Here is a 14515-nt window from a genome sequence, read left to right as displayed (position 1 = left end):
ACCAAATCATGGAAAAAATTTGTGCTTTTGTCAAGTGATTACAAGAACCAGCCACTACTCAACTTCTCTTATATTTATCTAACAAATAAAGAGAAGAGAATAGATGCAACTCTCATCCTTAATCCAAACTCAACCACAAAAGCGAGAGCAAATTTAGATAAGGCCTTTCTTGGCAAATCGAGAGCATTTTCTTGGCAAAATAATTTCCAACTCGTGGGAATACTTCAACAAAAAAATTCAATTGCTGAAGTTCAAAAGTAGAAAGAAACAATAGGAATAAGTAAATGCTGAACCAAATGACGGTCATCCAACAACATAACCCAATCTCATGAGTAAAATTAGATTATAGAATTGACAACAACATATGCTCGAATCCCATATCAACGATGTTTGATACAAGTCACATAAAGGTAACTGAATCCAAATCATAAAAAAACAGAAAAAAACAACTTTTGATCAATCATGTAATTTTGCTACAAGATGATCAAGACTATAATATCCTTTTAGTCATAAAAGATAGATCTTCACAATGTTTATGAAGATTATCCTGACTTGACGTGACTCAAGAATTAGAGAATAGAAAAAAATTGAAACTGTAAAGAAGGAATATGAAAAAAAAAACAAACTTTACCTATCTCTTCATGGCAAAACTCCTTCTATAAACAACTTCTTGAATGGATGACATAACTACTTGAATAAGGATCCTAAACTCCAAATTCTGATACCATGTAGAAGTTAGGATCCCATGAGAAGGAGTCTAGGTTAACGTGGAAGAAGAAGGAGAGAAGAGAGAGAGGAGAGAGGAAGGAGAAGGACGTGAGAGAGGAGAGAATGTGTCAAGGGAGAAGAGAGGGTGGCTGGACGATTTCTGAAAGAGAGCAGAAGGCTTGAATCCCTTACCTCTTAGCCAAAGCTCTTATTTATAGTGTTACAATGCCCTTAGGGCCACAACTCAATAGATTAAAAGACATAATCAAACAACGTATTTACATCTTTATGCCATCCTTATGGAACTTATCATAAATTACCACTTCGCTACTCCTTTGACGTGTGGGCTTCTAGCCTTGAGCCCATCTTCTAACAGGTACAAACAATTTGTCTTGTTCTTGTTCTCCTGGATTGTTCTTTCATTGGTGCAGGATGCTCTTTCCTCCTCTTAGTGGAAGAAAGCTATGGATGTTGAGATGGAGGCGTTTTTAGATATAGGTATCTAGCAACAATGTGATCTACCCACTGATGTTACGATTAGGGGTTGTAGATGGGTATACATAGTGAAGTATAAGTTAGACGGTTCTATTGAACGATACAAGGCTTGGTTGGTTGCCAAAGGTTACACCCAGACATATGGGGTTGTTGTCTTTAAAATTTTTTCTCCTGCGGCATGGCTGTCTTTTGTTTAGATTTTGATGTTTATTGTTGTTAACCAGGGGTGGCCACTGTATCAACTGAATATTAAAAATGCTTTCCCATATGGTGATCTGGCTGAGGAGGTATATATGGAGCAACCTCCTAGGTATGTTGCTCAAGGGGAGAATGATAAGGTATGCTGACTAAAGAAAGCCATATACAACCTCAAATAAAGCCCACACGCATGGTTTGAGAAGTTCAGTCAAGTGGTCATGTCAATTGGATTTGTAGGGAGCCAAATGTGACCATTCACTATTTGTTATGAAGAGTTCGTCTGGCATTGTGGTAATACTGGTATATGTGGACAACATCATTTTATCTGACAATGATGTTGAAGGTAACAAAGTAAAAGCCCATCTGACACAACACTTTCAGGCTGAAGACTTGGCCTCACCAAAATACTTTGTTGGCATTGAAGTAGCTAGAAGCAATAGGTCTAGTGCTGACTTGGAGGAAATATGTCACCGACATGTTACATGAGTATGGACTATTGGGTATTAAGCCAGTTGAAACTCCTATGGAGGTTTGACATGACCTTCATGATGTACAGTATGATGAACTCTGGTTGGAAAACTCATATATGCTACTGTCACCCATCTTCACATATCCTTTCCTATGAGTGTTGCTAGTTAGTTCATGGAGTGTCCTTACAAGATTCATCTGGAAGCTGCCTAGGGGATCTTGAGATATTTGAAAAAAGGGCTCCTAGAAAGGGACTGTTCTTTAAACCTCACAATCACATGACGATAGAGGTCTTCTCAGATGCTGACTATGCTGGATCTAAACTTGACCAAAATCTACTACTGGCTACTATGTCTTCCTGGGAGGTAAACTGATTAGCGGGAAGAGTAAGCAACAAAATGTTGTTACTCGTTCTAGTGTTGAAGTTGAATATAGAGCTAATAGCTCATACAGTTAGTAAACGAATGTGGGTAACGTTTTGTGGTCAAAGAATTGAAACTACAACAGGAAGGGCCGATGATTATGTACTGTGACAACCAAACTACCATATTCATTGCAGGAAACCCTGTGTTTCATGAATTGACGAAACACATTGAAGTTGACTGTCACTTCATTCGAGATGCTGTGATGAAAAATGAAGTCATCACCCTATGTATGGTCCGGTGATCAAATTGGAGACATGTTTACAAGAGCATTGGGTAGATGTGAATTTGGTGTATTTTGCAGCAAGTTGGGCCTAATAGATATATATGCTCCAACTTGAGGGGGAAAGTTAGAAAATCCATCGAAGGGCAATATCATCATGTCACATTGTCTATAAAGTTCAATAAGTACATTATATTCTTTGCACTTTGTTTTATCTCTGGTTCAATTTTTATGTAATTTTGACATGTAGGGAGATTTAAGGATTAAGTGACTAGGGGTATTTTTGTAATTTAAATCTTAGACCATTATAAATAGCATTAGGGATCCAGCTCCCCCACACAAAGTTATTTCAGCCTCTGATTGTTTCCATCTCTTCTCTTTGTCCTCCTCATCCAAAACCCTAAACTCAATTCTTTTACAATACTTAGTACAAAAGGAGGGAAGTACAAAACATAAAAATAATTACAAGGCCAATAAGAAATGAAAGAAAATTTCAATCATGGAGTGAGCTATTGATGGCCAGATCCTGCAAGAAGCTCTTTCCCTTTCAAGTGAGTCCGCAATAGTGTTAGCTCATTGAGGAATGTTCTAACAATTGATAATCATGGTCTATAGTTGTCCTTTATCTCATCAAAATACATAAATAATCTTTTTGGTGGAGCTTTCTTCCCTGAGGCCTAGAAAATGACAATAGTTGTGTCTCTCTACCATGAGAGGGGAGGAGAACCTCTAAAAAAAACAGTCTAAGGCCTGTGGGAGAGCTTCTAACTCTACCATCATGGACTAAAACTATCTTAAAGGAGCAAAGAAGACAAGGAGTATTCCTCCTGATGAATCCTGACTTACATCACTGCCAGGGTTACCTTTGGAGTAAAGCTTCAACCAACCATCTTGAGGAAGCCAAACAACCAAGTTTTCAATCATTTGAGGAGAGGTATTGATGATCATTCTCCAATTCCTTAGGATGACCGAACTAGGGAGATGGGATGTCTCATGATGCTTAACAAAACTAGTATCCAATGCATTATATTGTCAATTACTTGCCCAATGAATGCTCTTTATTCTCAAAATACGGTTATTATGTTCTTTCTAAATATTCCAAGAGATTGCCACAATGGTGATTTTCCAAAAAGTGTTTCTCGTTTTTTTCCATAGTACTCAAAAGGAAAGCTGTTAAGGAATAGTCTCACATGGATAAGTGAGTACAAAGATCTAGAGTTTATCAGTTGTAAAAGAGGCTTCTTAAGTTGGCTAGTCATTTCAAAAAAAAAAGTTGGCTAGTCATTTTGGGACGGGCCTTGGACCCAACTTCACATGGTATCAGAACATGTACTCATATGTGGGCGTGCACCTAAATTATCCACTTGTAGAGCCCCAAAAAAGATGGCCTACACCTAAATTATCTACTTGTAGGTCACAAAAGAGGGGGCCTACACCTAAATTATCCACTTGTAGAGCCACAAAAGAGGGCCTATACGTGAGGAGGTGTTAAGGAATAGTCCCACATGGGTAAGTGAGTACAAGGATTTTGAATTTATTAGTTGGAAAAGAGGTTTCCTAAGTTGGCTAGTCATTTTGGGATGGGCCTTGGACCCAACTTCATAAAAGCAGTGCAAAAAGTGAGGAAATGAAGCAAATTGGAGGCTAAACTTGAGGGTAAAAGCTGCCCATACCCTGTTGAGAAAAGGGACAACAGAGTAAAAGATGATTCATATGTAGCTTTAAAGTTCATCTTCAATCGTGTTTCCCCTCTTGTGCAGTTGGTCTACTGTTAGTGTCCTGTCTTTGACTGCACACTAGAGGAAATGGGTGACTTCGGGAGGGGCTTTTAATTTTCAAAAACCAGACCTGCACAAGAATCATTGTCAATGTCTATTGTTGATAGACACAAAGATGAGAATAATGAGAAGCTACAGCATATGTGACTGAACGGGTTGCTGTAAGACAAGGGGAACTGTCACTATCAGCTCTGAGCTTTAATTTCCTCAAATTTTCTTGTCAGTGATATTTATTAACTGAGCTAATTTAAATGACCATTTGAATCAATTTTCCTGGTTATTTTACACGTTAGGTTGTGCATTACAGAAAATTTTCATTCCCTAATGTGGCAAAAAAAAATCGATCTTTATGGAAATTAATTTATTTTGCATTAATAAAGGAAAACTGTCATTTTTATATGCTACAAAACTAGATCAGTCTGCCACCCAGAAATGTAACCAGTCCACTTGAACATAGGTCAACTATGTCTGACAATTGACCTAGTGCTCGCATCATATTTTTCTAAAAGTTAAAAATAAAAATTCAAAAGAAAAGTAGGGAAGGGATGAGTGTTATGATTTCACTTGCATGCAATGCTTTGCGAAGATAAGAGTGACCTCATGTACCTAGTAGAGTTGTTGCAGGAAGGTTTCAGTGAAGTTATTATGTGAAACTTTCACAAAGAAGTCTTGTTAAAGTTGCAAGTGTCAAGGGTATTTTATATACTTGGTTTTCCTCCAGTGTTAATCTACTTATTATGTACATTGGGATCAATTTTCAGGTTTATATGATGTATAGATATAAGAAATTGAGTCTTGAGGGGCATTTATGTCATTGTACTAAGTTTTCACTTAAGTGACCTATTTAATAAAGAGGGAGGTCGAATTTTGACCTATGAGAAGATTACCGCACACTGCAGCTCATCTCAGTTCTCTTCTTCTTCTTCTTCTTCTCTCTTTCCTCGTTCTTTTCTATTCTCTGTCTTCCACTCGATTTTGCAAGTCTAAATTGCGCAGAAGACAGATTAAGGATTTCTGTGTTCTCACAGTATAGAATTGGACTGGGGACTCAGACAAAAAAACATTGACTATGGTTAGATAGATGGGAGAGATAGGAAGACAACACTAAAGGTTTTGTGGGAATCTGAGAACTAAGTATTTTCTGACTAGTGCTTAGGCAAGACAAAAACTGGGGAATTAGGTTTCTGCAACTGAGGGACTTGGAAGAGACGACTTAAATAGACTGTTTGGACTTTTGGGACGTTGAAGGAAGTATCTAGAGAGTTTGTGAATGCTCTAGACATGTTTTGGAAGGAAATAACTAGAAAACTATACTCTACTATAAGTGGCACCAATTAAGGAATCGAATAAGAAAACTCTGTGACTTGGAGAACAAAGGGTGCACGTTTTGGGTAAGAGAGATTCTCTGGAGTCTAGGAAATGAAGTTGTTGAACTCTAGACAAGAATAGAAATGTCGGAGTTGGAGATTATTAGAGGGAAGGTTGTTATCCTTCTCACTAAAATAGGCTTTCCTAATTTAGACTCAACTCATGGGGTAGGCTAAATTAGGACTAGGACACTTTGAATAGGACTCATGGGTGACTATATGGTTGGACAAGGACTCCTAGGACTGAGATGTAGATAGTGGTAGGCTCGTGCAAGAAACTTAACCTATTGAGATTCTTCTTTAACGTGTAATTTACTTACATTAGCCTTACTGACTTAAACTACTTATCTCAGATTGGTACTAACACACTGACTTAATGCCTTGAGACTAGGACTATATATTAGGATTGATAAAGAGCTTGAAAGAAAGAAGCCCTAGAGCCAAGCGGAGACTCGTATCTGCCCCGTTAGTTTACAAGTGCGCTGATTGTCCTTGCTTCTTTGGCAGTAGCAGATCACAATCGGGACCTGTCGGTCAATCCATCTTTGAACATATAACCTCTAGTGATGGTATAATCATAATGAAAATACTTTGCCACTAAGTCAATAAGATAAATTATGCACACATGATTACACTAGAAATTAACTAAAGACCAGTCTGGAATGGAATAATGAGCTGAATTGGCTTACCTTTGCCAAGGTAGAATCTCCTCAGGGGAATGGGTAGAGTTGGTGAGTCTCCTTGCACCAATTAGACACCCTTTGATCTGGAGCTGTCTCCCTAAGAGTTTGTTGGTAAAGATGCCTTGATCTAGCCGAAGCTTGATAAAGAGAAACACTTAGCTACTTCTACCTACGTGGATTAATAGTTCCCACAATTTCTAACATAAGCATCAAGCAAGCTCTCTTTCAGACTCATCTGTTCTCTTCCTACCTCATGTGGCGTTACTAGAGAGTTCCCTCTTTCTTGAGCCTTACATGTGCACAATTTAAATATGAAACTTTAATTACAAATAAAGATAATTGCTGAAATTAAAAGTACTACTCGTTTTCTGGATCTCACACATGGCTGCATGCATCATCACTCCTCTAGCCATCCTCCACAACAAGGCGGAGCCTTTAGAGGCTGAGTTTGTGACCAAGTTGAGGGCAGAGTCTGGGGCTGGGAGATTGGCTTCATAACAATGAGCCTCCCCTCTTTTTCTTCCTGGAGCAGGAGCGGAGCCTCCACTGTCATGTAGAGCTTCCTCACCTGCAGAAAATTAAGGTGTGGGAGTGGGGACTACCTTTTTGTGGGCTAGCAGGGGGAAGGATTCCCCACCTCCCCTCTGCTGTGCAGAGGTTTCTTACAGCAGTGGAGCCCCATCGGTGTTGAAAGCGAGGAGAGGGAGGTGTGCCCTCTCCCCTGCTGGTCACATAAAGGAGATGAGGAGACACCCCTCCTTAATGCTTGCCAGTGGGGGAAGGGGTGTTGAAAGAGAGGGGGAGAGGGGTGAGCTGGGTCGGCCAAAAGCCCGTTGGTTAATCAGGTTTTGACTGGTTTCAGTCCTCTGCAGTATCAGATCCGGTGGAGGGCTTAAGTCCGATTATCAGGTTCAATTGTCTTCCAGACCGAGTCTGATAATACTGACATCCAGAATAGATGGTAAAAATCATTCTTTTATATTTTTTTTATGATTAGTGATGACATTGTTGCTTGCTTTTGCAGCCAGACCAGGATTCCAAAAGCCAGGACAGTCTAGTTCACATGCAAGGTCATACACGGAACCTGTACCACTTACAGAGGATGGTACTCTTCCAGCAAGTTTTGTACTGGAGGATCCAGATTCTCACTACATTTATATCTGCAGAAAGATGGGTAATCCTACTGCAGTCAGTAAATGAGATACCCTCTGAGACCTTACTTTCTCTCTGTGGTAAGTTTACCAGGTAAGAGTGCAAGTGAGAGACATCGGAATCAACTATCTTGAACATGCAAAAAAGTTTAACGTCACATTTGTGGTAACCATTGCAAGTTTTTAAGTAAGAAGCAAGCTTTAACTTTTGGTCAGAATTGTGGTTTTGAAATGTGAGCAATAAACTTCAGCTGGGAAAAACCAAAGCCACTGTTACCATTTGTTACTACTGGAAGGTCTATAAATCATATTCTTAAGCATGTATTGGTTTTCTAAGACTTGCAACCTGCAGACAAGAATTGTGGTTAAACTGATCTATGATGAATTCGTAATTTTGTGGAAATCAAAACAGGACCAAAATGCGTAGAATGGTCTCTATTTTCAAAGATTGCCACTTTTCTGAACGCTTTCGACGGAATCTTGGGAACTTTGTCTAACGTGGCCTCTTCTTTTCTATTCTTGGACAAATGAAGAGGGCTTATAAATGTACATAACGTGGGATATAATTGAGGCCCGTTCTGGAAGTGTATATGCAGCTACGGTTTTAAATTATTAAAATTTAAAAGTTTTTTAGCTCAAAATATTATTAGTTCCAAAGTATTGAACCAGTTTCGAAATCCCAAGTTGAATCAGGCGAGGGCGTCAACTACTCCAATCGGCTGGTTTGATTCGAGAGGTTTCTTTGAGTGAGAAAATGAAAAATAAATATAGTTTCTCTTGTTTGGATACATATAAAAAATAAAAAAAATATAATTTTTTAAAAAATTCGCTCAAGTTTAAAATTAATGTATCTAATCGACAAAAATAGTTAAATTGAAAAATACGTAACAATACACTAATTATTGTTATCTTTGTATATTTATTTATCACTCATTCATTTTTTATACACCTAATTGATTTATTTATTATGTTCTTTTAAATTATAGATTATATAATTATTTTAATATTAATTAACTGTCAATATTTGTTAGTAAACGATTCTTACTCTAATTTTATTACTTATATACTTGTCATATATTTATCTCTTATGCTTCTATATAGTTCATTTTAATTAACTTTTAAAATAATGATTAGTACCATTTAAAATATTATTTTATGAAATAAATTTATTATTAATGACAATAAACTACTACCAATAATTATTTATTAAACATTAGTTATTTTGTAATTGATAATAAATTTTTATTTGATAACATTAATCAACTATTAAATTTCAACATACTTCTATCAAATACCACATAAACAAAATGTCAAACCCCATAGAGTAGCGTTGCACATCTTGCCGAGACGGATTGGGTATCGTCCGAAACTTCTTGAAAAATGGCTTAAGCGTTATAGGTTACACCCCCATATCGAGGTTAAAATACGTAATGCTCTTAGAAAGTGAAAATTATTGATCGAGTGTTGACTCTCATCCATGTTTTATGATAACAAAATATAATTGAACTAACAATTACAAATTTAGTATTTCAAAGGTTTTTCTTTCGAGAGACAAAAATCAAGGTCTATGCAAAAGAACCAACATATGCATTTCAAAACCTTGAACTCCATGTGTCAAGTCATCTTGAAGAAACACCTATAAGAGATGAAACAAAGATTAAAATATTAGAGTCTAAGTTGTCTAGTAAAACTCAAGAACTCTATCCAAGTGAGCTCCCCCAAATCTCCAAAATTGAGGTGCGCATAAATTTTTTGAAGCTATAAGATATTTTGTATTCATAACATGTTTTACCGGTGCATACCCAACTTTAAAATATATTAGAATCACTTAGGACAATTTTTCTTCATGCTTTGAAGGCTTTGGCATGATTGATCATCCAAGATATGTGCACTGGTTGAAAATATAAATCATGATCAATCAATCGGGGGGGAGGGGGGATTGATTGATCAAACATAACTTTTCTAGAATGTGCTATAAAGCATGATTGATCAATCCTAGTGGATCGATCAACCTTATCCAGGCATTAAAAAATGATTAAGAGTGATCGATCATACTTGTTGATTGATCGGTCATACAGAAGAATGCCAATGAGGGACACAATGCATGATCAATCAGACCTATGTAATTGATAGATTATACATGGTTTTGCACAACCAGTAGGATCAATGTATGATTGATCAATCTAGGTGGATTGATCGATCAACTTAAATTCTTAGACCTGGCAAACAAACATTGATATATCAATTAGCCAAATGTCTGACAAAAGTATAACTACTATACATGATTGATCGATCAATAAGCCAAATCTCTGTAAAAAATCTAGTTTAGTTTGGGGAAATAATGTCCTTTTGCAAACGATCAAATAATGAGTTTAGTTTGAGAAAACTATAAATATCTCATCAAATGTTCCTTTGAGAGGTTACCGAGCATTTATCGGCAAACCTACCTTGATCAAAGCATTTAATACTTGAATTTCCTTATGAAAATTTTTCGTGAGAAAAAAAGTGCCATCCATATTCCAAATCTTTTATTCCTCCCAAGTTTTCTCTTAGTATTTCATCCATACGAACTCCAAATTCATTTTAAACAGTGCATCAAAGTTGGAGACTTAGAGGTTCTAACGAAGGCCGTCTCACTACAAAATACTAAGGATATACGCTTTTCTTCTTTTATATTTTCATATATCTATTCATACGTTTATCTAGGACCTTTAATTCTAGATAGAAGAGCTTACTAAATCTAAATTCTAGCCAAATCTCAGGGCATATTGTCATAATTGTGTATTTGAGCATACATGTGGCAAAGAAAACCAAAATATCTTTTGTGCAAATAGAGCTAATTAGTGAAATTTCCCAAAAAAAATTTCTTTAGCGGTGAATATCACTAGGGGAACATCGATAACAAAACAACTTTGTGTTGAATGTGGTGTGTGCATATTTTATCTTTTAATTGCTTCAATTTTCAAACTAACACACTTACTTTAAAAGTTTACAAATTCAATTCACCTTCCCTCTTGAGAAGCCATCTAGGCGAACAAAAATTGGGATGTTACGCATTACGTCTCAACCATATTGGCTTAAACATAGTTTTACATAACACGATGAAACGTGTAACTTCTAAAATTTCGTCATAACATGTTATTCCGTTTGAAGATTCCAAGCATTTCACCTCTTGTTTCATTTCCATTCGTCATCGAAAGGAGGAGAATGAGCTGTTGAGAGCCGCTCCAGGAAATCTTCATTTTGTACACTATCTATTTTTCATTTTTCTATCAAATAGTAGTATAAGATGTTGATTTTTTTTAATATATAAGTAAAGGAGGATCAAATATACAACATACTTGAAAATCACAATGAGATTCTTCCAAAAATAGAGACATAGAAGTCAAAAGTTTCACCTGAAAAATCACATGTCTGTGTCTATTAATTGAATCCGGCTATATTTTTGTACTTTGATAAATGAAATTTTAACCTAAATTATGTACTTATGGTTGAGCTTGTATATATAACTTTTCTAATAGTAAACTTTAAGCTTCTAGTAAAATAAGTTAATTAAAATATATCATCCGTTGTCATTATAAAATTAAATCTGAATAAATTATGTTAAATTTAAGTTTGCTTAAGATTACGTTGTAATTACAAATCAATTACATAATTTAACACAATAAATCATAAATTTATTAGATTTAATATTCAATATAATATGTAACAAAAATAAATTATTCAGTAATAAAATAACTATAATTTATTTAAAATAGACTTTATTGACCAACGAGTTATAATTAATATGAATAAATAATAATAATAATAGATTATAATTATTTTTATATAATAAAATTTTTATAAATAAATTTAAATAATTATGATAATAATAATAATTATAAATGAATAATATTAAATAAAAATAAATTACAATCTATTATTAATTAATTAATTAAATATAATTAAAATGTAATTAATTATAAATAACTACATTTGATAAATTAAATTAAAATTAAAATTATGAAAAAGGATTTTAATGAATAACTAAAATTAATTTTAACTTAATTGTTACTAATAAATTATATTTAATATAAATAAAATAAATATATTATAAACTAAATACTTTAAAATTTGGAATCATTTCTACTTGTTAGGATGAACTCAATATGTTGGTTGGATATTCTGAACTATGTTTATGAATGAGGCATGACAACATTTGGCATAATCATAGGGACATGGGGATACAATAGATACATGGTTGTAATATATTGGGCTCTCACCCTAATCACTCCCACTTGTACCACACAAACACATTTTTCTCCAAGCCATGAGTTGACAACAATTTGTATCAAGGTTGCCTTCTTCTTGAAGGTAGATTGACATATGAGGTTCTATTTTATGCACCCCAAATACATTATAATTGTGACCAATTGTCACTTATTTATGATTCTTTTTTACAAACTAGTGGTGGTCGTATTGTATTGCTGAAACATATTTGCTACCCAAAATCTGATACATATATGAGTGTATGGGTCGGTAAACCCCTTGCATTGGCTTGTATTTGCTAACACAACATGTGTCAAATATCTCAAAATATGAGACATACTGATCAATACATGGCAACCATGTTAAAGCAACACACTCTTAGGTCTACGTTTTCTCTTAATCCCAATAGACTTAAGTCGCTAACATTATACAACAAGTGTATCTCCAATATATTTTTATTTTTAAGCATTCAACCTCATATATCTATCCATATCTATATCTGTATCTATCTATATCTATATCTATATCTACATCTCTCTCTCTCTCTCTCTCTCTCTATCTATATATATATATAAGGGATGGTTGGCTATAAAACTGTGTTTTGTGTTATAAATCGAAATGGCTATTCTAGCCGTTTGATTTTGATCAATGATGAAGGTGAATAATCCCCGCTCTTTCCCTCTCATTTTGCCTCCACCTTCGCCTAACCTATTGCCTCGATCCATCACCTCGCCTTTGCCTAAGCCATCCATCACCCTTGCCACGCTTCTTCGCGCCGTCATCATTTGCTATTTGCCACTTCCTAGCATTCATTGACTTTCACCTCTTCCTCAAAAGTCCTTTTTAGTCGCCTCTTATTCCCTCTCGCTAAACGTCTCCATCGCCGTTGCCGTTCACTAGAGCTCAACCTCTTGGTCGCCTTTCATTCCCAGTGATGCCTTTCATTCCCTATTCATTCTTGCCTCTGCTAGCTATTGATTCCTAGGGCCAACATATAAAAACAAGAGATCTCAGGGTAGAGATGAACTCTAGCTCTTAGGAGAGAGGAGAGAAGAAACCAAAGGAGAGAAAGTAGAGTAAAAGAGAGAGAGAGGTGTATGGACGAATTTGAGCCAAGATGAAGAGGCTTGAATGCTCTACCCCATGCCTTGAGTCTGTATTTATAGTTGTGGGAATGTATTTACAATGACTAAAATACCATTAGCACTATATGATTCAAAAGGAAAAAGACACAAGAGGACATACACACTCTTGCATAATTATAAGTCTATGCCATCTCTATGGAATTTTTTCTTATTTATTAGCCATGCCACCCCTACACATATGGGTCTCTTTTAACACTCCCCTCAAGTTGGTGTTTGTAACTTCACTTGCAAATAGTCTTGGTTAAGGAACTTGTGCTTGAAAAAGAAATTTTGATTGACTTGCTTTGATTCATCTTCTTGTTCACATCTTGCTTGTAGTCTTCATCTTGATCTCAAATTGTCTCTCCCTTTCTTGGATATTCTAGCCACATAAAACTTGATTACCACAACACATGGAATTCTTCATCTCCTTCAATCCTCACCCAAAGGGTATCAATAAAAAAGTCTCAATGGACTTAAAAACACCCATATATAAAAAATGACCAACCAAAGTAGCGCACCGAGCGGTTAGCCTAAGAGGGTAAATGAGAGTAAAAAAAGGATGGTAGGAGAAAGGCAATCGAGTAAAAGGGTAATGGGGATTTAAGGAAGAGAAAATAACCACCACTGTAATAAGAAGGAGATTGTAGTGGTAGTACTGAAATAACTTAAAAATTTTTAGATGGAACATTATAATAATTTTTTCTCTCTAAAAATAGACTTCTCATACAAGGCAATTACTTATTAATACAACTTGACCAATTTTCAAAGAAAATATTCAAGTGATAATTTATAGAATTAGAGAGATTTAGGACACCCTTATTTTAATTTGAGCATACAAGACTTTCTAATTCAAAATTTCAGACATTGTAAAAAAAGGAAACTAAACTCAAAAAGGAAAAAACTTTTCTTAAGGAAATTACTATGATGTGAGATCAAAGAGAGAAATTTTTTACTGAAGGAAAGATACTCAAGTTGGTAAAATATTGACAAGAGTTTGAAAACAAATAGGAAACTTAATCAACATTAGCAGCTAAAAAAGTGAAGTAAAAAAATTTGACTTTTTGCATCCAACAGGATACCAACATGACCTTTGATTCTTCCAATGTATATATCTCTATCTAGAAAGATCATATTGAGAAAATATTTATTGGGATAGAAATTAGACTTACATAGATTTTTGCTGACATATATTTCTCTATATAAATTCTCATTTATGTTGGTACAAACTGTTTGGAAATTTGAGGCTTTCTATTTTTACACGAAACTTTTTTGCTGCTTAACCTTTGCGACTTTAGATGTCAATTTCTCTTTGTAGAAAAATCTAATTCCAACAATTCTTCTTGAGATGAAGAACTAGAGTCAAATATATTTCCAAATTTATATAATTTTCTATATAAAAAATAGGGAAAAAGAGGTGAGAAAACTAATAAAAGAAGGGATTGGGAAAGAAGACTAAAGGAAAAAATGAAAAAAACTCCCTTTTTTTCTTTTTCTTCTTCCTCCTTTTCTTCTCCATCTTCTTCTCCTTTTCCATCTTAAATCTTTGCTTGTTCTGTTACCATGTTGATTTCTAGGGCCAACACATAAACACAAGAGATCTCAAGGGAAGGAGAGAAGAGAAGAACTCTAGCTCTTGGGAGAGAGGAA

The 14515-nt window shown here is 35.2% G+C and overlaps 1 protein-coding gene across 1 annotated transcript in view; it reads left to right on the top strand.

The window, feature by feature from the left end:
• The window catches only part of LOC137956990 (uncharacterized), a 30119-nt gene extending 22223 nt beyond the window's left edge, over nucleotides 1-7896 (top strand). Inside the window, exon 9 of the mRNA XM_068804680.1 lies at nucleotides 7367-7896. Within this exon, the coding sequence (XP_068660781.1) occupies nucleotides 7367-7542 (176 nt within the window). The 3' untranslated portion in view covers nucleotides 7543-7896. The remainder of the gene's footprint in view (nucleotides 1-7366) is intronic.
• Nucleotides 7897-14515: the final 6619 nt, after the last annotated feature.

This window comes from Aristolochia californica, unplaced genomic scaffold (genome assembly GCF_029961685.1).
Source record: "Aristolochia californica isolate CCGP_79_NKW_82.1479 unplaced genomic scaffold, dmAriCali1.0.hap1 SCAF_2, whole genome shotgun sequence".
NCBI lineage: Eukaryota > Viridiplantae > Streptophyta > Magnoliopsida > Piperales > Aristolochiaceae > Aristolochia > Aristolochia californica.
This window is presented reverse-complemented; position numbering and strand designations above follow the sequence as displayed.